This window comes from Cottoperca gobio, chromosome 5 (assembly GCF_900634415.1).
Source record: "Cottoperca gobio chromosome 5, fCotGob3.1, whole genome shotgun sequence".
Classification (NCBI taxonomy): domain Eukaryota; kingdom Metazoa; phylum Chordata; class Actinopteri; order Perciformes; family Bovichtidae; genus Cottoperca; species Cottoperca gobio.
In genome coordinates this window covers 8,114,003-8,138,878 of record NC_041359.1, presented here as the reverse complement: position 1 = coordinate 8,138,878, position 24,876 = coordinate 8,114,003, and the positions used below count along the sequence as shown (strand labels likewise).

The 24,876-nt window shown below is 40.1% G+C and overlaps 1 protein-coding gene across 2 annotated transcripts in view; it reads right to left on the bottom strand.

Annotated features, from left to right (window-relative positions):
• The window catches only part of tafa4b (TAFA chemokine like family member 4b), a 37,310-nt gene that overhangs the window by 3,409 nt on the left and 9,025 nt on the right, over positions 1-24,876 (bottom strand). The window contains exons 2-5 of one of the 2 annotated variants that reach the window (XM_029432104.1): positions 20,434-20,591; positions 19,175-19,290; positions 11,227-11,237; positions 11,082-11,121 (exon numbers count right to left, since the gene is read on the bottom strand). In XM_029432104.1, coding sequence (XP_029287964.1) covers positions 11,082-11,121; positions 11,227-11,237; positions 19,175-19,290; positions 20,434-20,504 — 238 coding nt within the window. In that variant the 5' untranslated portion in view covers positions 20,505-20,591. Of the gene's footprint in view, positions 1-11,081; positions 11,238-19,174; positions 19,291-20,433; positions 20,592-24,876 lie in introns of both variants that reach the window. The other variant, XM_029432103.1, reaches the window with a different exon arrangement.

The following is a 24,876-nucleotide window of genomic DNA, read 5'->3' as shown; positions in this document are numbered from 1 at the left end:
GGGAAATATGATAAGATTATAATGTCATAACTAGGCAGCAATGACTGATAAAAGTCCTTAAACTATACTGGATATAACCAATAAGATGGGGCTACCCTATAACGCTGCTGATGTTCTAACAGGGCAGAAGTGTTGGAATAAAATTCAGAGGTGAATATTTGCATTTATGAAAATATATGAGTCATTCCTTTTATTTAAATGAAATGACTGCTTATTGCCTAACTTCCCTTTTATTTCTGGTATAATCAGCGAAAACACAATGCACATTTAGACAATTAGCCAAAGCATATTATTCCAAGAACAGGATTATGATGAAGCAATGCTATCAATTAATGCTATCTTCTCTCGAGTATTTGAGACACTAATGTTTGGGATCCATTGTATAGTTTTTGCAGGAACAAAAATGCTCTCTGCAAGCTCTCGTACATTTCATGCAATTTAAAATATAGAAAGTGTTGTCTGCTTTTTTTTATTGAGTGAAACCAAATGTCCCTTATTGTATCAAAATGTTATAAAATGAAGTGAGAGCTTGCTGTATTTCCACGGGCAAGAAATCGAATAAAACACAGCCTCAGAACTTTGTCTGATCTACTTTTAATCCAGTGTTGACACCCAAAGTTTTCTCATGTCTTAGCAGCTGACACTCAAATCTTCTGGATCATCTGACCCACTGTCTAGACAGGAGACAGCCTGACAGCTGAGAATAACTCAAGTCCCTCTCTCCTAACTCAGCATCCAACCATGCTCCTGTCTGGATGTGTGGATGCAGAGAGGGATACAAAGAGAACTCCCATTTTCCAACTTCATTTAACTGGCGGATTGATGGCGTTTAGAAAGATATGTTGATCACTAGTGACTATTATTTCCAACAAAGGGAGGAGATGACATGGTATTGATGGCATGAAAATTGACTTTCAACTGCGAAATGCAAATGAACATGGACAAATCCTCTCAAGCATCATGTAGGAAAAAAACACTGCTGAGTGAAAGAGAGGGAAGAGGGAGAGGGAGGAAGACAAAGCTGCAAGGCACAGAATGAAGGGTTTGGAGGAACGAGACTGTTTGAGCATGAATCTCAGCGAATCCAACAGAGAAAGGAACATATTAAACTAATAGAACAGAGTGAAGGTGAGTTAGAACCGAAGCCGAAATAGGCAGCAAAGTAACACGTATAGGAGGGAAGAATAAAGGCAACGCTTAGTTATCACAGTAAAACTTACAGGTATCACAGGGCTTATTGTTAAGCACAATGGTTATGATGCGTGAGCTCAGTGGCAGTAAGCGGTTCTAAAAACCAATGGCTGTGTAATGCTCGTTAATGTGATCATTATGGTGTCGACGATGGGGCTTTACAGAGCAACAGTGTTATTTAGAGCTAATGGGCATGGCCTGTGAGTGCTATTATGGAGTTAGCGTTCCCTGCAGCTCATCTCATGTTATACTGGGAGGGCGAGGCGGGCATGACCCCTGAAGCACCTGCCAGTCATGTCGGAAAATGCACAAGAGCCAGTACAAAGCTTGTGATGTCATGGATAGTTCAGAGGTCGGATAGCACTCACAGACAGGCCTCAACAGGTCAATGATAAAAAAGATTACAGAGGTACTTAGTGTGTGCACTAGTTCATTCTGAGATCAACGCCTCTCTTTCTGTGGCAGTGCAGAGGAGCTGTGCACTGACTGGTACACTACACTGGTACACTACACTGGTACACTCCACTACAAGTAAAAGTCCTGCATTCAAAACCTTACTTAAAGGAGACATACGTATTATGCTGCTTTTTAGGTTTATATTTGTATTTTGGGTTTCTACTAGAACATGTTTACATGTTTTAATGATCAAAGAACACATTATTTTTCTCATACTGTCTGTCTGAAACACTCAGTTTAAAAAAGCCCACTCTGCTCTGATTGGTCAGTGTTTCAGAGTCTTTCATATCTACGCTGTCACCGTCATTGCAGCCGGGAAATGACTGTTTCTATCTATATTAATATATTATTTAAAGTCGTGACATCGCTGACGGCTCCTTTGAAGGCAGAGTTTCTGAATACGGGCTGTGTGCATTTCTCTGTGGATTAAGTATATGATACTTTCACAGTATTTATATATAGCACCTACACCTGCTTTATAGTGTAACATTGCACTTTTTACAATATGGGACCTTTAAGAAAAAGAATGTAAGTAATCCTTGTGCAGTAAGATGTTCCTTGTCAGTGTTATGCTATTGAATATAATGTTTTGTGCTTATTGCATTTTAATGCTGTAGATGTTTGAGGTTGTGCTAGTTTGAACTCCTTTATATACTGTTGGGTAGTTTAATCTACAGCAATATATCACATTGTATAAGATCATCATATATATCGTTTGTAGCATAGCTGTGAAGTATCTCTAAAAAGTCAACTTTGCATCAGATGCGTTTTTACTGGGCAGTAAGGGGATGAAATCTGAAAAGTAAGTAAACTGTAAATGTAGTGGAGTACAAAGAACAATAGTTGTCTCTGAAATGTATTGGAGTAGAAGTATAAAGTTAAGAAAGAAAAATGCAAAAACGCAAATAAAGTACCTCAAAAGAACAGTACTTGAGTAAATGTACTCACTTATATTCCACCAGTGGCAGAGACTGGTGTTGGCTGCTAATTAGATTCACCAGCTGTGATGCATTCAAGATTCAAGAGAAAGCATCTTTGTGCATGACTGTTTCTGAAAGTAGAGGATTTGATTCCCACTGTGGGAATAAAGTAATTGTTCAACACTTTGGGAAAATATGTACACAATATGTGTACTATATTATCTTATCTTCATTACCAAGAGTTAGATGAGAAGATCAATTCCATTCTGTGCGGTAAATACAAAGCTCCCACTAGTAGCCGGTTGTCTCTGTCCAAAGGATAACACGGTCCACTTACCCACACCTCTAAAAATCGCTAATTAACACGTTATATATCGTTCGTTGATTGGCAAAAACAAAATGTTAAACTTAGAAGTTGTAGTTTCATAAATGTCCCCTGTAAAACCACAACACCTTGCTGGCTGTTTCCCCACTGTTCCCAGCAGTTATGCTAAGCTAGGCTAGACTCATATTCACTGCACAGTCCTGAGAGTAGTATCAACCTTCTTATCCAACTTTTAGAAAGCATATTTCCCAAAATGTTGAACTTTTCATTCATTCTTATCTCACCAACACTTTGTCATGTTGGCCGACTCATGGCAATACTTGAAAAGCATTATTGGCTCAGTCGCTTTTCATTGAGCTAAGTTGACATTGACGGCTTTACACTTTCCCGATGAAATTCCCACTTAAATGCTCAACAAGTAAACGTAAAAATTAATCATTGCCAAGTTCTTAAAAGAGAAATGTATTCTCCAGGAAAAAGAAATGTGTGTAACTACCACTCAGCCGACGTACTCTAATTGCATCAGTCTCATTAAGATTCTACATTTATATTCACCAAAGGTGCATATCCTAATTAAAAGAGGTTTACCGCTCAGGCATACATTTCATCACAGTTATCAGCTCATTACAATGGAATCTGCACTCAAAATGACTCTCTTTTAAGTTTAAGTTAACTTTCAGAGCGGGATCAGCTGAGGGCAAACGTCTAGACAGTGCTTTGCTAAAGTACAGGTGATTAGGCAACACAGGAGACTGAGGCTATGTTATTCCCCAGGTTCTCGTCTAGTTTCTGGGATTCTCTAAATAAGTTCTGCGGAGCTTTCACGCCCCAAGGCCGCTTACAGCTCTGTCTCTCCTCCTACTGATGCCGTCAATCTAGCGCAATGCTGATAAATGTCATTCATCGTTATGCCTGTTATGGTCACAGCCTTTCATTTACGTTTGTGTGTGTGTGTGAGCACAAGTATGTCAGCTGGATGAGCATTCATCCCAACACAACCTCTGACTTGTCATTGTAATGTTTGTGACATCAAGTGGTCAAAGTTGAAATTGCAGGACCACTCATCCACATGTTTATTCTGCCACCTTCAACACATAATGGATGTAATGTTGAAACTCCTTTGACCAAATATGAGCCTGTATGCTAAATTAGTGTTACCTTTTGCTGTATGCCATGCTTTGTTATTGACCACTTAACACTTGTCAGAATGTGTAACGTGTTCTAACTCTGCAGGTATTTAACAAGGGTGTATTCACCTTTAAAACCCCGCCATGCAAAAACACTGAACTTGATATTTAGCATCGTTCTGGGTGGAAAAAATGTGCAAATGCAAATTCACATACTTAATCTCCTAAAAAGACTAAAAACAGGCTTAAATCAATCTGGTATATCTAACACTATGTTAAGAATAATATTCCATCCGTGAAATATACAAAGACATCAATTGCTAAACCAGATACAAGCTATTATTAAAAGGAATAAACCAACACTAGTTTGATTGATATTCTCTTTAGTGCACAATAACAAAAACTAATAAAAAGATGTAGGAACATTTTAAAATTGAGATATTTCATTAAATCAACCCAACACTAGTTTGATTGACATTCTCTGGATTGCACAGAAAGAAAATACACGATTTAGGAAACATTGTTTTTGCAAATGAAGCCTTCAATAATTTCTTTTGTGGAACACACTAAGGCAGGAAACGTGTCATCAGATCAGCCGACTTATTCTGTCATCCAACAAAGAAACAGAAAAGGTATTTCATGTGATGTAATTGAATGTGCCACCTACTATGCACGTTCAAAGGGACCTTCTTCACCTCTAACCCTTTCATGTTAAGCCACATGATAAAGAATAATAGATTATTCTTTGATATATAAAAAAAAAGTGAATTCATTGACTATGTATCCCATTGTATCTTTCAGACGTAGCCTGTTTGATGTAAGGTAGGGCGTACTAATACAGTATGTGCACTCAGGCGTACATCTGTTAGAGTGCCCATTAATACTTTACAAAGGCACCACCTCAACTCACTTAAACCGCAACAGGGAGTTTACTTTTACTTTGCATCTGTGTGTGTCTGTGCATTAGCATGTGTGCATGGGCCTGTTGTGTACATATATGCCTTTGTGTGTTTTTTGTTTGTACATGTATGCATTCCCCACTGTGCAGTAAGTGTCGGGTGTAAAAGCACAATAACAAGCAGTCCTGTGCCCTTGCTCCCAGGTCATTATTATTTAAAGGATATATGATGAACCTTCACACACACACACACACACACACACACACACACACACACACACACACACACACACACACACACACACACACACACAAACAAGAAGTTGGGGATGGACCCAGAATTATGGATACCCTCAGGCATTGTAACTGTTCCACTCAGTGATCGTGGAGTGCAGAAGCAGTTGGAGAGAGGCATCCATCTCGTTCTACGATGATTTACTAACACACTGTATCTCTGTTGCCAGGGCTCACGCAGCCATGCCAGCACAGCCAGGTATGCATGACGAGAAAACACAAGTGGAGTGGAAAAACTGTCAGAAAAGAAAAACACGGGGAACAGTTACACACATATGCAGGAACAGACAAAATGACAAAAGCTTGATATTATAAAGCAGATATTACGGTAAACAACAGCAGGTCGATGTGTCCCGAAACACCAAACTGGATTTATTTGCCAAGTAATGAAACGTTCAGCAAATAACACACCAACTAAATCCACTCATACACTGTTTTTATCAGGTTGCTATGCTCCCTGTCTTTCTCCAGCAAACACTTTAATGACAGTGTCTGTGGAAACATTTAAAGCCTTTTTTTACTGATAGTCAGAAAAGATTTACTCTCAGTCCAGAACCGTACTGTACTTTTAATTCTGAGGTGTTTATAGTTAAATTGAGCATTTCTCTTCTATTTTTACTCCACATTTCTGACACAAATGCTGTACCTCTTTATCTACACTGCATTCATTTAATACATTAGTAATTTACTTACAACAAAAGCATAGAGGTTAATTAATTGTGACACATTGTTAAAGGTTAAAGGCATGTATTAGTTTCTGACTCTGGGAACGAACGTGGGAAAAACAGTAAGATTCTCTGAATGATCTCCAACCAAATCATTTACATTTAGACTATTCTCTGTGATCTTCTTTTGATAACTAATGTAATATGTGTTCATTTCAATTCACTGAGCCTCCCCTGAAACAGCTTGGAGACCCCCCCCCTAATTCTACCTCTAAAAACTCTTCACACTCTGATTTTTCCAAATCACCTTACTATTGACAACATTAACTCTTCCATCAAAGAATATTGTGAGGAATGGAGTTCGCTTGAAGAAGTTAGTCTCACAGTAACGGGCCCCACCGTGCTGCAGCAGCCAGTAATGGGACCCGCTGCCATTTACTCCTCTTTGAGCCGGCATCAATAATGTAACTCCATTTACACCATGGCTTTTCTACAAGGGCTGGCTACGGAGAGGAGTTTGTCTCTTTCCATCAGTGCTCAAGCCTAAAAGGTGAGAGCAGCAGGCATGTGTGTGTGTGCATGGATGTGTGTTTATGTGCAAAAGACAGTATTGGATGAGGTGAGATCTGTTGTAACTGTGATCTCACAGGACAAGCATGACTCATGAGGTAAGTGCTGCTGAGCACTGGATTTAGAAGTGAGAGGTGGTGAGAGTCAGGGAAATTAGAAAACCTAATGACTGGTGTGATGGAGGAACTAAGCTGTGTGTGTGTGTGTGTGTGTGTGTGTGTGTGTGTGTGTGTGTGTGTGTGTGTGTGTGTGTGTGTGTGTGTGTGTGTGTGTGTTTGTGTGTGTGTGTGTGTGTGTGTGTGTGTGTGTGTGTGTGTGTGTGTGTGTGTGTGTGTGTGTGTGAGAGAGATATTGTGAGGGAGAAAGAGGAAAAGTGATTAAGACCATCAAAAATAATTTATCATTGAATGACTTTCAATAAAGCAGTAATAACCAGACAGTCTATTAGCTTCTCATCAGTGCCGTTCCTTCCTCTTAGCAAACTATACCAAGTCTTTAAGGAGAAGTGAACAAACAAAAGCAAAGCATCAGGGCAATGCCTATTCTGAGAAGTTAGCAAAGCTTCACATGAATCCTTATTTATCCCGGCTTTCATTACAAAGCCAATCATTTTCGCTATGGTTGCCTGATTTTATCATTATCAAGCAATTGTTCCCATCTAGGAACTCATCAAAGAGGTTAAACAACAAATCTACTTTTATTGGGTGAAAATAGTGCTGAAATGATCTAGAAGGTATGTTTGTGACTGAGTCATTTGAATGGGAAAAGCACCGTCTACTGGCCGCATGCAGACATAACAACACACTGGATGGAGGCGGTACGTCAGGTGCTATGTGGATAGCTGTGATTACTGAATATGGAAGGTGCTTGGACACTTCGAGTACATGCCTGCGGCACAGGAAGTCCGAAGTGATTCACGTTGAAATACAAACACATGAGATTTTACTCACTAGTAAAACTAAAAAGCGAAAGTGAAAGTGTGCAGTTTAGGGTGCAAATAACAACAAAACCCCAAATGTTGTGGTTTGGGGTTGTTAATGACGTGTTCACTACAGAATATGATGTATTCCTTTTTTGGAGGGTCTCTGAGACCCCAGCTGTAAAGCATGGTGAATATAATAGAATGTATGTTCTCGGGTTCTGTGGACACGAATTTATATTCTCCCAAATGCCAAATAAGTCTAATGGATTTCTATCAGGAGTTGTTCATAAGACGTCTAACAGAGTTTTATCTCTCTAGCAACTTCACTATGTAGATATAGTATATGTATAACTCAAAACAGATTTTAAATATTAAATATATATTAAATCAGTTTGTGGGGAAGAGAAATGTTACCACAACATATTTGTTCTACGTATTGGGTTTAATAAGGTCACAAGATAAAAGAAAAAATGATGCACAATGTCTTGCAATAATTATTACAATGGGGAGGTGAAGCCAATGTCAACAAAACACAACAGTTAAACACGAGTGAATCCTAAATACACAAAAAAACAAAAATGTTTGTCAGGTTAATTAACCTTTAGTTTTTATTTACCAAGATAAATAAGTTTAATTTCTTCTTGTGTGTGTGTGTGTGTGTGTGTGTGTGTGTGTGTGTGTGTGTGTGTGTGTGTGTGTGTGTGTGTGTGTGTGTGTGTGTGTGTGTGTGTGTGTGTCAATAGAAGTGAACAAACTAAAGCTGGGGCAGGGGGGATGAGGTGTCTTTGTATCTTGTTTATTTTCCTCTTGATAATTACCATATCATTCCTTTACTACATTCACGGGATAATGTGCTGGAACTCAATTTTCATTGGAAATAAACAAACCAAATGAGTTCCAAAAAGTTTACATCACTGGAAATACATCACTTCATCTTTTGTCCACACGTCTCATCAAAGTCTGTATTCATGTAGGTTTTATGAGTCATCCCGCACTGTGTGAGTGTGGACTCAGTGTCCGCCCCCCGGCTGACCTTAACAGTTGGAACACAACGTGTGCTTCAGAGATTCACTGACTCTACTCACGTATGAGACAACTTTGGTAGGGGGCTAATACAGTGTGATTGGCTCGGGTTGGCCATCACTGTGAGTGTGTGTTTGTGATCTCGGCGGAGTGTCTGTGGATGATAGGGGTCAGTGACACGGCTTGTTTCTTGCTGGGCAGGAGCTCGCGGCGCAGACAAACGGGTGGAACAAAGGTCTATGAAAACAACACTACGCTCATACAGCATGCATTAGCAGACACAAACACGTATACATGTATATATGCTTGCTGTGTATTTGTGAGCAGAATTCCTTGAATAATATCTTCATTTTTTTCTGTACCAAATACATTTTACATGTGTTTCTTTCAATTATTATTATTATTACATACTTATTTTTTCTCCAAAGCCAGCGACGGAATGTAACTTAGTGCATTTACTCAAGTACAATTTAGAGGTACTTTACGTGAGTATGTTACTCACTATATCTATTTGACAGCTTTGGGTATTATGCAGATTTAGATTATTAATACAAATTTAAAATGAACTAATAAAGTATGATATATTTGTATAGGTCAAGTAATTAATACTTTTAATTTTTACCACCTTTACTAGCTGTGACATTAAAGTGATGAGCACATTAATGCATCAACAACAATAGTCAAATATCCTGAGGAATATGATTCTGAAATGGGTCATTCTGCATAATGTCTATTTTTACTTTTACTACTTTGATTATTTTTTTGATGCTCATACTTTCGTACTTTTACTTAAGTTTTAATTTTGAAGACTTTAAGTTATAACATTGTATTTTTACACTGTGGTATTTCTACTTTTACTTAAGTCAAAGATCTGAACACTTCTTCCACCACTGCCCAAAAGGTCCCTCCTGCCAATGCTTGGGTTATCACCCAAATGTTATGTTCCTTATTCTTTAATATTCTTTATTTGGATCCCCATTATTTTTCCACAAAGCAGCCGCTCGTCTTCCTTGTGTCAATGTCTTCTTATGTCTTGACATATAAAAGAGATTAGAAGAAGATGCTGTCTCCATCACCATCTGTCGTATACTCAAGTGGCCCGTCTAGAAATGAAATGGAATGCTGTCCCAAATAAAATCAGGCCTTTTAAAATGCAGTTTAAATTTCCCGTCTTAAAGCTGAGGCAGTTTTGGCCGACAGCTGTCGTATATTTGCTTCTCCTTTCATACAACACGAGGGAATGAGGAGGCAAGGAGACACTGATGTCTGGGCCTCCATTACCTGCATTAGTGGTTTTAACTCTTCATGTTACATGATCTGCTCGGGACATGATGACCCTCAAACTGTAGGAGCAGAGATGTACAGTTTACTTCATCCCAAGTATACACTGAAAAACATACTATTTAACCCCTTTTCAAAAGTGTGTATGTGTATTAAAACAACTTTTAAATGACCTGTGACATATTGGTATGATTACTATAAACAAAGGAGACCATGGTGGACATTTATCCATGTTCTCAATTTATATTGACATTTTATTGTTTCTCCTTTTTGATATGTGTTCATCTTCTCCCCGTCTCGCCCCTCGGCTTTCTTTACTGTGTGGCTTTGCTAAGAAGGATTGAAGGGCCAGGTGTCATTTTCCATCAGCTCACCAGCCATCTCTAAAAGGTTTAGCTGTTTGTGCTAGAAGAAGAGCAGTGTCCTCCTGTTTTGTGCCACAAGAAAATCAATTTCCACACAGGATTCTAACCTGGCAGCAATTTAAAATAAAGTGCAACCTATTAATCCTTCCTGCAAGGAACTCATTTATTGATGTCGTACTGAATCGGGTAATGATTTGTTTCAGGTGAGATGATTCTTGTAGCAAATTTAATGATGCAAGATGATTAAAAACATTTTTAGCCTGTTTGACCCAGTCAGACTCATCAGTGTGTTGATCGTTACAACAACATTTTTGTGCAGCCAAACATACAAAACATCATTTGGAATTCTATTGTTCGCGAGGTTTCCAAAAGAGACTTCAACATGCTTGTTGAAGCTGAGCTCCTATAATATCTTCATAATAAAGTGTGCTCCAAAATAAAGACAGACAGAGCCTTAAGGACAAAAATGTTCACATTGAAAGCCATATTTCTTGGTTTCCTGCACAAATGCATCAAATCAATGTGGTTCCTACTCATCGACATATCCCAGACTGTAAAAAAACAACAACAACATTTTGTTCTCTAATGATATAAGAGCAACTCTTTACACACAAGGGTTAATGAAGTGTTAATATACAGCATACTTTTAGTATGTAATATTACTTCAGAGTAAATTTAAGAAATATTAAGGCTTTGAGAGTTTACTGCAGCTGCAGCTGACCAGTACAACCAGACTTACAGTCGACTGTTGGACGATGAGCAGCTCTACTACAACCAGTCGTGTTGGCTTTCAATACCGTTTATCAACATATGTTTACAAGAAAGGAACACGCATGTTGGAACCCAATACTCGAAATGGTGATGTCTTATTGTGTGGTTACATTTGCACCTTTGGGAAATGATCTGGATTGTGGGGCTGCAGATATGTCACTGGGATATATGAAGATACACACACACATACACACAAACACACACACACACACACACACACACACACACACACACACACACACACACACACACACAGAGTTGTAGAGCTTTTACCTTCCACACATGAGGGTCTGGTTCTGGTGGTGCCAGCGACCTGCCCAGGGAAACAGGAACACTTGACGGTTTGAGAGCGCTCCTCAATCTTATTCTTATTACAGCAGCGATGGATGGCCACCACCTCACATGTCCCCTGCTTTACCTGGTATGAGACTGAGAGAGAGAGAGAGAAAAAGGAGAGGTGAGGGGGATTATTTAGTAGAAATTCATAGGCTTTTATGGCGGCTTATTTGTGTGTTGACGGTTTGTTGCTGCAAAAAAATTGAGTTTAAATTCAAATAAATGTGCGCTGCAAATAACAATCAAATATACACGGCAGCAGCTTCTCTGAGGATTAAGCAAATCTGCTGAATTATTTACTTTTGTATAAACTCCTCAATTTATTCCAGTCTCATACTCTTTGATTCATAAGTAAACACTCTTTAGTAATACTTTGCTTTTATTCTCAGCACAGTGCCCTCATTAACTTAGACACAGAGACACTGTCATTGTGTGCAGGGGGGGAAACTGTTGAAAAAATAATCATTTCTTTTGACTCTTTTCAGACATAATACTACCACTTGATCTAAGTAAACAGCAGACATGCACATTTTATAAATTAACTCACTGGGAGGATACATAAGATACTTATATCTGTATGGGTTCTGGCCATGTCTGTGTATGTTTCTGAATATATACTGTATATAGGTGTGTATGTACATGCAGTGTGTCTGTATGTGTGGATGGCTGCACGTGTGCACCTGCATTCACATTTTTATGTTTTTATCTCCATATGTAGGTGTTCTTCTCTGCATTTGTGTCCATGCTTGTAATCCTGAAAGCCATCATTTATATGGGGATAATTGCTTTTCACCTGACACCTCCAGCACACAAACAGCGTCTAATCTCCCAGGATTTTCTTCACACTTCCGTGGGGACCTTGGTCTGGTTAATAATAACAGTAATGGGACAGAAGGGCACGCTGATATTAAAGTAAATACTAACCCAAAGCTGAGGCAAAATGTGTGTGTGTGATGTTACTGACACAATATGCTTTGTCGCAGTTTATATTTTAACATAATTTCATCTGCCACATGTATTCGTGTATGGTCTCTTCACATACAACAGCATTAAGATGCTGTGAGGATAGTGTGTGAATAGGCTTATGTTGTATGTTAATGTTTGGAAGTGTGTTCTGTACAATGTCTATGCTAATGTTGTATTTCACTCAGCACCCATGAATCTCTTAGAAAGAAGGTTTTGTGGCCACCTGAAGCGAAAATACGCGCCGACAACAATTGTTGGGAGAAAATGTTTAGTAAATCTAATCTTTGCTTATGGCTTCTGAACAGATTCCAGCTGCCTTATCTTCCCTCTCAAAGCTTGTTGTGCACTCCTGAGAGTCTCTGGCACCGTTTCCCCGAGCACAGCAAACCCTGCTGGCGACATTACTACCTATAAGCCTCTTTACAGCCCTGGAAAAACCTTAGTTATACTGTACCATAAGCCCAGATTTCATTTATGTACGTGACTTTACCCAGACTCCAAAACTTTTCATGCTCAGCTGAATGAGCTTTGCAGGCAGACTGAAAAACGCACACACACACACACGCACACACACACACACACACACACACACACACACACACACACACACACACACACACACACACACACACACACACACACACACACACGCAGCGGCAAACACAGTGCACACACACTCTGTAGAGGTTTCCATTTCTGCAGGCCATGGCCCCTCTCATCCTTTCTGATTTAAAGTTTGTTTGTTCTCTTCTCCAGAGAGCCCCATCAATGATCCTGGGCTCTCTGAGGGCGCCCCTCCGCTATCATCCCTCCACTTTCATTTCCCTCACTCCTCTGTCTCAGGCTCTCTTGAGGCTGGAGCAGCTGCCGGATTACCACCTTGCGCACACACGCACGCACACACAAATACATATAGCCTATATCTACTGATAAAAATAAAGTAATAAAGTCAAATTGAATCCAACGCAATGGTACATAAACTCACAGTGCAGTCTCAATTATAACCGTAATAATCCCAATTAAGGCACAGGGGGAAAAAAGCGAAAATCTAATTTAAAAACAATCAAATTGCCTTTGTTTTAATCAGACTCATGCCCTAATTATTGTTACTCTGTAGTACAAATGATTTCCACTGTAAGTGCAGAGCGGTGACTGGGTAAGACTGGACAATCGGCTTCCACGCATCACAAATAGGCAGCGTGTTAGTGAGAAAGAGAGAGAGGGAGTCATACAGGAGGAGAAGTGACACACAGGTGGCCGAGAGAAGAAAGAGAGGCTCGCCTCCTGCTGGCATAATGAGGTCAGAAGATTCACAGGTCTCCTCTATTTATTGCCTCTACCAGACCTGTTTGTATTTCCAAACTGAAAAACTCTGAGGATGTTTGTGAGCAGTTGGAGATAATAATCTACCAGGACCTCATTGTCCAGCTTCGTATGCTAATTTGAATCCTAATGAAGTATAAAGCAGTATGAGGTAAATTCAGGCTGGTGTGATGTATAGCTGGTTGGCAGGTTGGAGGGCCTCTGATGGGTGTTATTGTGGTTCACAGTCCCAGCTTAATGAAAAAAAGTAAGAGCCCAAGTTCCTTTTAGGCAAATATTCTAAATGCCTTTCTTTCACGGTCAGCCTGTTCAAAACATCTTCAGCGTGTTTCCGATGTGGCCTTCATCATCATAGCGCACTAAACTGCATGCAGAAACTCTTTTCTTTATATTGATGATGATTCGTCGCCTTGTAACTATCATTATTCACTGGAATAAAATCATGAGTGGTCTATTGCCCACTTTCCTGTGCGTGAGGCCAGATGCCTTTCCAAGTGTGAGTGCAGACATGATCACTGCGTGTGCATCCTGAAGCCCCAAGAAACTATTCATTTCTTCAGACGTGCACAAATAAGCTACTTTCATCTTAAAGACCACATCATATCTCGAAATATTGATTTCTTTCACCTCAGAAAATGAAATATAGATATAATTTATCACTTATATTAAATTGAGTTTGTGGTCTTGCTCTCAGCTTCTGAATCAAGAGCAAAGTCAAACTAATTGACAGTCAGAAACTGCTGTTGGTCCAGTGACGAGGTGGCAACATTTCTATGTGCTTAGGGTTAGGGTTATAAATGAAAGTAAAGAATAACACAGGCTGTGAGCAGTAATAAAAGCCTTAGTTAGACATTAGTGTTTTATACCAATGGCATCCTGACCTTCATATTATTGCCTTTTCTGCTTTAATAATGGGCAGCTGGCATTTTCGCCCATGCAGAGAAAAGTTTTATCACGCTGCACCAATGATAATGTGCAGGACAACACTGAACTCATTTGTGAAACATTTGGTAAAGGTAGGTAGATATGTGAATTTGAGCAGTAATTTACTGTGTGTCTTAATGTTGTGTTTGTGAGCTTGTACGTGTGGGCCTGTTCTGAAGCAGAGATGTAAATCTTCGAATGATCAGCATTGCTATGAATTATACCCTTCAGCAAGGTATGTAACCGATCAATAGAGGTTAGAGCCATACGGAGTTTACAGCCAAAATATATTTAATGTGGGAGAAGAAACCGCCCACTCTTGTTGACCAGAAACACAAAGTGTAACGCAATTTCTAGTCTTTATAGCAAACACTCCTGTAAGGCTCTCATACTGCGATGTTAATCATTTTAGTATACAATAAACATATTTTCACGTGTTATTTGTAGTGAATTACAATACGCAGTTTGGCATTTTATATTTAATTCAACAAGACTACTAGCCTGTGAGTCTGTGTCACGCAGGCACAGCTGCTAACACTGTCAATGCTAACATGATGACGTTTAGCTGGACCCAAGTGGTGGGTTGACTACACGGGCGGAGTATGAGACAGTGGGCCCCTGGGCACAGACATGCAGAAGGCCCCACCATCTCTCCCACACAGGAGAAAGACACAGAACGTTGTTGTTTTGCGTCTCTTTGAAGTTGTTTTGTGACTCTTTGTAGTCGTTACGCATCTCTTTGTGGTCATTTTGTGTCAATATTGAATTGTTTTGGTCTTATTGAAATATTTTTTTGTCTTGGGTTGTTTTGCCTCCTTTCGTAAATTGTTTTGTGTCTCTTTGTATCGTTGGTTTGTGTCTCTGTGGTCAGATTAAGTCTCATTGTGGTTGTTTTGCCTCTTTTGTAGTCTTGTGAGTCTCTTTGTGAGTCTCTTTGTGAGTCTCTTTGCAGCGGTTTTGCATCTCTTTGTAGTTGTTTTTTCTTTCTATATGGTCATTTTGAGTCTCTTTCTGGTTGGTACTTGTCTCTTTGAGTGACATTTTGTAGGTGAAGGCCGGGGGGGGGGGGCTGACACTGTGGTCAGTGACCAAAGACAGACAGACAGACAGAAAGACAGATCGCTGCACAGATTTGTGTGTTTAGTTTAGAACAAACTCTAAATACTAACCAACCAAAAAAAAGTTTTCAGAAGATAAAGTTTTGTGTTCTCTCCACCAGCCCCTGCTGCCTCTCACCCCTCATCTGCTTAAGATTCATGTGTTGAGCAGTCAGCCTCTAGCTATATACGCATAATAACAGTGTATCTAATGTCTCAATGTTGCCTTTAAACCATTCTGTTATGGCCATCTCAATGTAATAGAGCCCAGCACATGCTGAGATGAAAAGACTTCTCAAGCATGGCTAAATGCTTTTATTCCCGCAGCAGGAAAAAGGGAGGTGGAGTGGGGGGGAGGTACGGTGGTGGGGTGGGGTGCTGCAACAGTAGCTGGGCAGCCAACAAACCAAACTACCTTGAACTGATGGGTTAGCCAGGCGATTGATGTATTCTGACAGACACAGGCAAGCAGGGGCATCGTGCAATTTATCAAAAAGCTGTGTCTTACCCCCGTCAATACATGACAGGCATGTCTGCTGCTATGAAAGGCCAGATATCTAGAAAATCAGTCAATGTGGAGAGTGGCATACTGTATGTCTCTGTAGGAACACACATGTAGGTCTCAAAATAGCAAGATTACAGTGATAAATTGGGTGGAACAAGGTGAGAAACCATGTCAGACATCTTCACATATCCTCTCTACTACAAATCAACATGTTTGCATATTACACATAGTTGCTGAAACTCCTATTTTTTCCAACCCTTCTTCCTTTTTTTCTTTATTTGCCCTTTTAGATCATTCGTTGCCCTTCCTTCCCCTCCTCCACTCTCCTCACTTTCTCCATCTCCTCCTCACCCTGGTCCTACGCAGCCCATCAATCCTCCTGACATTATCAGTGTTTAACAGGCCCACAGGCTTTATGCTAATTATCATAACAGGTCGCTGTTACGACTGAGTACTCCTGCACTACGAATCTATCCCCAATAAAGCGTGCTCACTGAGGAGACATCTTATAAGCAGCCTCAGATAAGGACGCACGGACTGGTGTACAATATGAACGTGGACGGACGCACGTGCACACAGGCGTGTCTACAACAAGCTTGCTTACACTTAAAGTATACATGAGTATAACAGAAGCCTTTTCCAAGTGAGGAGCTCACATGAGATCGGTCACACTAACGCTTCATGAATTCATGAAGAAATGTATCTTTCTGGGAATTTAAGATATCATTTGTGATCAACAGTATGTCGAACCAGGGATTAGCAATTGGTCTTGGAGGCCAAAAAATTAAAGTTTGATTTGCTACGCATGCTATAACAAGCTGTGGAAAGTTGCAATATTAGTTTTCTGCACACCTCTGCAAGCTAGTGACTGAACTGCTGGTCTCAGATAATCGAATTTCAAGCCTACAAACAAGAAAAGAAAAAGGGCATATGAGAAGATTTCATTGTCAAAATACAGGAGAATGTTGTTTAGAGCTTTAAGAACACAATCAATCAGTTTACCAGCGAGAGAAACCTGGTGTTTATAAAAGCAACAACACCGAAGGTTGGAGTGCATAATTGTTTGTGTTGCGTTACCTTGACAGCTCCTAGAATGCAATTTATTGTGTGACCTCCTTATGAATTGCTCTGTGTAATTGTTATGAATTACAGTAAAATATTAAATGAAAAGCATTAAAGATCTTATGGCATGCTAAAGTATTTGTTGCTGCATGTTTGACAATAGGTTCCATATGTTTCTACACAACCTTGATACTGTTAAAATGGTATTGAATACATTATTGTTCTTGTTTGCTTGTTTTGTTCTTAAACATCGTTTTACTCTGTTGACTTTCAGTATAACGGTACTTCTATTGTTCACTGTTTGTGTACAATTGTGCTGCTGCATCATTTCCACCATTGTTAATTGAACTCTATCCATTATCCTTATATTATAATGCCCTGTCTTGTTTTGTATATTGTGCTAATAAAATAAATGTAATGAATACATTAGATGATCATTTGTTTGTGCTGAATGTTTCAGTGTTGAGATATATATATATATATATTTAATTTCTATATATTTAAGAAGTATCCGGTACTTGCTAACTGCAGGTCAGATGCAACACAACAAAAACTGACATAAACTGGTTTTCCAACACGTAACGTGCTATAATTAGGTTGTCGTGTGAAAATATAGAGACACCACAACCGTGAGCAAGAACACATTTGGTGGCTCATTCTTTATGTATGTTATTCCCAAGTGCAGCCACAAAATGAAAGGAAAGTAGATGTTTTTTTGTTTTAACAAACACTTTTAAAGTGTCAGCTGTCAGTCATATTATGTCTGCATGGTTAGTCGACATCCATTCCCATTATAGAGTTCTTTTTTTGGTTACTGCCTGTAAAATGACAGATTGCTTTAAGAGAATGACATTAGGTAAATGAAAAAACATATTTCTAGAGGATCATTGTTTAACCTCTAGAGCCACCATGTGGCAGCACATGGTACATCAGCGGAAACCAAATCAAGCAAATGCCTCACTGACCTGCCAGCAGAGCAGCCGTAACAACAGTTAAATAGAAAACACAGAAAACGTATCTGGTAGTCATAACGTACAGCCAATTATTTCTCAGCCTCAAACCGCTGTGTTGGTATTCAGAAGTCCTAAACTTCCCCCAATTAGAGTAAACTCTAATAAAAAGCACCAGTCGGTTTGGGAACGAGTCATCTTGTTTCTCAGCGAGAGTGAAATAAGAAGGGGGCCGCCATCCGTGCTGACCTTCAAAATACACTGGGCCTGCAATTAGCAGTGTCCCTGCCGTAAACAGGCTGCCTCCTCTCCATCAAAAGGAAACTAATACCATCACTCACTGCACACACTGGATGCTGGTAGCATTTCTGTGGCACATAAAAGGCACCTTGCAAAACATGAGCAGTGAGCGCGTAGAGAGTCCAAGGGGTAATTAAAGAAATTGTCATAATTAAGTGTGAGGAGGAGGTGACTTGGGAGGTTGTCGCCAACAAGTTGAGGTGCAAGAAGCACAACTGCCTCTGCAGCCAGCCCCAGTGAAATATTAATATGGTCATTTGTTGGTTGGGTGGAGGTCTGTCTCCATGACTTATGGAAATTAAGGATAGAGATTGAGCTTGTGGGCCTAAATGAAGTCAGCGCTGGTTATGGTTTGTATCTTTTTTCATGGATTTCCCAGAGAAATAAGTGAAGTGGTGCTTTGGTTAAAGGGGGTACTGCAGAGCTATGCATATTAATGTCTGTGGCAATTAGGAGCCTGAGGATTAGAGGTCATGATCCTCTGGCGTCTTCAACACGAGACAGACACCCTACTTTATAGCAACCCTAAACCACTGGGAATCAGGCCGCTTGAGAACAACATGCCTGAACTGCTGGATATCTGCAACCACTCCGAGGAGATCGGATCACACCCACACTGATCTATTTGTGTTGACAGCTGCTGACAGCTTAAGTGCCATTTGTTTTTAAACGGACTCGATCATTCAAACAGGGTGTGTTTGCATCCGAGCCCAAAACGAGGTCTCGTTACATTATGTCACACTGAGGGACAGAGCAGATTGCCCCCCCCCTCCCTCCTCCTCCAGGATGGGGATGACTCAGTCAGCGACAGGCTCAGGGAACATGTGCTGTACCTTTGCAGAGACAGTGTAATTAACCTCTCATGGTGTTGGAAGGAGGGTTCAGAGCAAGACCTTGGTGTACCTGTCGGTCCCCGATGGTTACGGCTGCCGGCGGATACCGGGTCAACGCAAAGCATCACCAAGGCAACGAGGAAGGCCACCTGCACAGGCCAAGTTGACCTCCCCCACAGTTTCATCCTGAGAAAGGGAGACAGGGGCAGAGAGGGAGCAAAGTGGGGAGAGGAGGGCACGAGAAGAGGTTAGTTAGAGCCGGCAAAAAAATAAATAAAAAAAGATTGGAGGCAGAAGAGCACAGCAAACAAAAATATTGCTTTTCAAACAGACATAAGGCGAGCTGGCAAAGGTCAAACAAAAAAACCTTGAGAACAGAATAGACTTGAGAAAAATATTCTTCCAGCACATAATATGGGTATAGCTAACTCACCAGCGGTACCACTACAGTATGCGGCCAGCATCCTCTTATGCCTATTAGTATCACATTAGGATTAACTCTTCCAATTTTCTTCTGGCAGCAGATAATTACTAAAAAGTTGACTCTATGGGTCATGACCATTTACAAAGAAACACGAGGCGTAGCTCAGAAATAATAATATGTGGATTAGGGCTGCGACTAATCATTATTTTCATCATTGATCATTCCATTAATTATTGTCTTGATTCATAGATTATGAATAGTTTATATATAAAATGTCAAAAATAAAACAGCTAAAATCATCTATCATCACATCACTTTCACAGACTGAGAGATTGACTTCTTAAACCTGTTATGTCTGACCAACTGCCCAAAACTAAAAGATATTCTGTTAATTCTCATATTTGAGCAGATGGAACGAGTAAACAGTTTGCAGAAAATAACACATCATCAATAATCAATGATCAAAATGGTTCCTGATTCATTTCCCACTGATCGACTATTAACTGATTCGGCTGGTTGATTAATGAATTTAGTCGATATACCATAACGTTGACAGACAAGAATTGCGATAATGAATCAATCATTTTAGTTAGAATTGCTGATCCTAGGTCCTAAAATGTGAGTATTTGTTCCTCTCTGTTTTCGTGTCCATACAGATCCTTTATCTTTGGGTTTTAAACTGTTGGTTGGACAAAACAAGCACTTTTTAGATGTCATCTTGACTTCTGGAAACTTGTGGCAAGCATTTTCACTATATTCTTACATGTCATGTACAGACTAAACAGTACATTTTTAATAAAAAAAGAAAAAGGCGGATTCATCGATAATAATCAATAATCATTAGATCCTGCAGTAGATGTTTTTTCCCATGCCTTCATGTGCCTCTGCGCAGGACGTTGTCTCACCTCTGTCTTCTTTGATCTCTCTCCCACTCAGTAGCTCCTCTATGGACAGTGTGAACAGGCCATGGCTGCATCCACTCCACTCACACCTCAGCCCTCCTCCTCCTCCTCTTCCTCTTCCTCCTTCCTCTCGTCTTCCTCACCTCAAACAGAAGAAGCCCCTGGAGAGAGGAGGCACAAAAACACTCGGTCAGAGAGGCCAGTCTGCCCTGCAGTTCCTCAGTGGCCTCACACACACACACACACAACACACACACACACACACACACACACACACACACACACACACACACACACACACACACACACACACACACAGGGGCAGAGATGTGAAGGCCTAGATTCTGTTAGATCCATTGTTTACAATAGGTTCACCTACCCCCAGGCTGAATGTGATCCCCAGTCTAGATCGCACACAGCCCTCTCTCTCGCTCTCTCTCTCTCACACACACACACACACACACACACACACACACACACACACGCACACACACTCCCTCCTACTCTACCATGAAAACACACACATATACAGACACTTTGTTGGACACACTAAAACATAACCAAATAAAACTTAAATTGATTCCAAAATGGGTGTATATAAGGAAAACCTGCAGAATAGGCTCATAGCTTTAAAATTCACTGGCTGCAAATGAGATGATCAAACAAGCCGTAAATACAAGTTGTGTTACACATACAAACAAACACACACACAAAGACAAACACACACACACACACACACAGTACATTTGCACAATGTTTGCAAGGTAAATTCAAATAGTGTCGGAGGAGAGCAGGCGAGATTCTCCCTAATTACAGCCGAGTGACAGTTTCTGATGCGTGAGCACTTCTACACACACACACACACACACACACACACACACACACACACACACACACACACACACACACACACACATACATACACACACAAAGAGTAAATTACCATCCCGCCGTAAGAGTGTGTCAACGCACCTCTCTTTACAAAGAGACTAATTCTGCATACTAAATGAAAGACAACAGATTCACATTAAAAACAAAAATGCTCTCCTTTTTGAACCTTCATTATTCATGACTCATTGATATGCATCTCAGTCCGCTGCTCAGAAACTTACTGGGAATGTGTCAGCTCCATCCAAGCCCGATGATACCTCCGCTGAGCCATCAGTGTAGTGCCACTGCCCCCTGGTGGGGAACACACCAATAGCAACGATCCAAAGATCGAGAAGAGGAACAAGCACATACTTCTACATAAGTGAGTAGGGCAATAAAAGTGAGACAAAGTAAATGGGGACTGTTTGTAACAAAGATAAATCACCTTTCAAAACAGCATCAAGGAGTGACACAGGTCAGAGAGAAAGAGATAGGATAAAATAAGGAGAGGAACAGAGAAGGTGCAATGATGAGAGGGCAAAAAATGGACTATGAAAAATAAAAAAGCAAGAATTGAAGGAGCAGTGAGGACATTAAATAACACTTTGAACATACAGGATAATATATGATGTTATGTTGCACAGACCCACACTGTAAAAGTAAGGGATGTGTTTTTTGATTGTGTATTCTGAGCGCCTCTTGTGTATGCAGTGAAGCTCATTGACATGTAAAAGAAAATATATACATATAAGTATATATATATATATATATATATATATATATATATATATATATATAATATTGTACATTTAAAATTAGCATTTGTGTGTTTGTTTGTTGTTGTGTAACATATATAACCATGTTCATGTATGTGTTTGTTTTATTCCTGTACAGTATGCGAAAGTATGCAATATGCATTTGCTGTGTGTGCAGTGTGATTAGGCATGCTGCATGGCAGCACTGTAGCCCATTTCTTATTCTCTTTTTAAAGGCTGGGCCATGGCACGCATTTATATCAGCTTTGTTCTCTGATACACTCATTAAAAGAGCACAATAGTGTGTGTGTGTGTGTGTGTGTGTGTGTGTGTGTGTGTGTGTGTGTGTGTGTGCGTGTGCGTGCGTGCGCGTGTGCGCGTGTGCGTGCGTGCGTGCGTGCGTGTGTGTGTATGTGTGTGTGGTCTCCAGATGCAGCTCGGTCTCGTCAGGACTTCAGGGACAAAATGTCTCATCAGTCACAGCGATGTTGTCACCTCTACTGGGTCTCACACGCACACACAGATTGTGGCCTTATAACACAGTGATAAATAGGTTTAACAAAATATAGACATAAAAAAACATCTGTGCTGATGATGAAGACACAATCTCACACATTTAAAAAAACAAAACATTTACGTTACAAAAAGTCTCATGTCCCTCGGGGAATTGTGTTTAAGGCAGCAGAGGTGTGTGTGTGTGGGGGGGGGGGGGGGGGGCTCAGCTGGTCATCACGGCTGTGAGGAGTCGTTGGACTTGGCAGCAGTAGGGACACACACACACACACATTAACAACCAGAGCACAGACATGCTCTTATCAGAGAACATCAAGTCTCGCTCTTTCTAAAATAATCCCTCCTCCTCTCTCACCCTGCCACCCCATCTCTCGCTACGTGTCTCTGTGGGCTGAAGGGGCTGATTTGTGTCATTTCCTGTCTTAATCACACAGGAGTGACACGGTGGGCTCATTGACATGCAATGAGACAATCCCACCTCGGCCACAAATATATTTGTGTGCCCTGCATCCAAACAGCATCATCTGCACACGCACAATCACAAACATACGGCCATGAATTCACAAAATGACACTCGTACATAAAATCTCGGTGACCTTATCTGTCACATCAGGAGACTTGTGTGCTATGCATCAAAAATAAAACAGTGAGACATTTTCTGCGTGATGGGGGTGTCACAGAGATTATATCATTTGTCAGAACAGTAGAGGAAGTTCCTGTCCAATAGAAATGAGCTCCTGCGAAGAACAGAAACTGCACCATTACTTGATAACCTCCATGTCACCTGCTTAGTATGTAAAACAGCATTCCTCTTTGGGTTTTTGTGAACATCTCTGGTTTCTTTCTTAAATCAATAACGTTATCTCAATTGGAGTAATTGCATTTCCTAAAGTGCTGTTTATCAGACTTGATAACATAAACAGGAATGATGTATTTATTTGTAAGTCTGTTTCAGATTGTTTGACAAGATAGTCTCCTCATCAAACTACGATTGATTTTGCCTCGCTAACCGCCTCAGGATGATGATGGCTGATTGTCATATTTCTTAAGGTCAGTCATGATCTTCAGGATGATGACTTTGGTGACCTTTGAGCTTTTGTGTGGCACATGAATAGGTCAATATTTAAAGATTTTGGTCAGTGTCGGTCGAGGTGAAACAAAAAGAAAGGATGACCATTTCCTAGAAATGTATATGTTGCATAATACTGTACTCAACAAGAAACGCTTTGATGACTCCCTGAGCTTTCTCATTGTCTACCATATTTCACACTGTTGTCAGAGGAAAAGACTAAATCTAAATGAGCAGGATAAGATGAGTTATTAAGGAGGCATGTTTACACTCACATTAGGATCAACTCTTTAAAAGTTTAATGAACCTGTTGTCCTTCCTCCTGTGATTTGTTTAAGGCTTCTCTAGTTCCATTAGCAGTCATTTAGTCTTGGTTATTTATGGTGTCTGTCTCACACACTCTCATTTTGTGAATGAGCTTTAAAGTTAGACTGATATATTGGTAACACCGTCACATACTGGCAGCATGGTGAGGCTTCTACATGACCACCGTGACATAAAAACAGTCTGTCAACCTGCAATTTGATATTCTTTGTACATTACATTTATTAATTTTCAGCAATTCAGTTCAGTAATGCTATGTTGGGTCCCTGTAAATTATAGAGGATGGTCTAGACCTGCTCTATATGAAAAGTTTCTTGATAAACATGATTTGTCGCAATATAAATAAAAATGGAAAATAAGAATATTTAATGCTTTACAGTGAATTCTTCAAGGACTGTGTTGTGTCCTGAAATGTATTCTACTACCATAAGGTAGATAGAGAGTTTTAAATAGTTTTTAAACTGACAATAATAGGGTTTATTTGGAATAAAAACAATTGGCATTAAACATAAAATGAAATAAAGCAAAATACATGTATGGATCCTAGAGGAAGGAACAGAAATGTTCATTCACTATGGGTGTTGTCGCATAGGCTTTGGTTGAACTCCAATGTGCATGTGTGAAAAATAGAAAAGCAGAGAGATTGGAAACCACACAGGCATTAAACTAGTATCTTGGTATGCTGATTTTCTGTGCCCAGACACAGAACCAAGCAGACAAAAAGCATATCAGTGTAAAACAAAGTGCATCTCCCTAAGGCGGGAAGATATTGAAAATGAAACGGGCGAAAGCACAAAGCCCAATGGAACCTAACGTGAAGCGTTTCAGATTTCTGCCGATATGCAGAGTATTAACATTCAGTTAGGGTGTGTAATGTTCTGCTTCTATATATTTGTCTGCCTCCGACTCGAAACC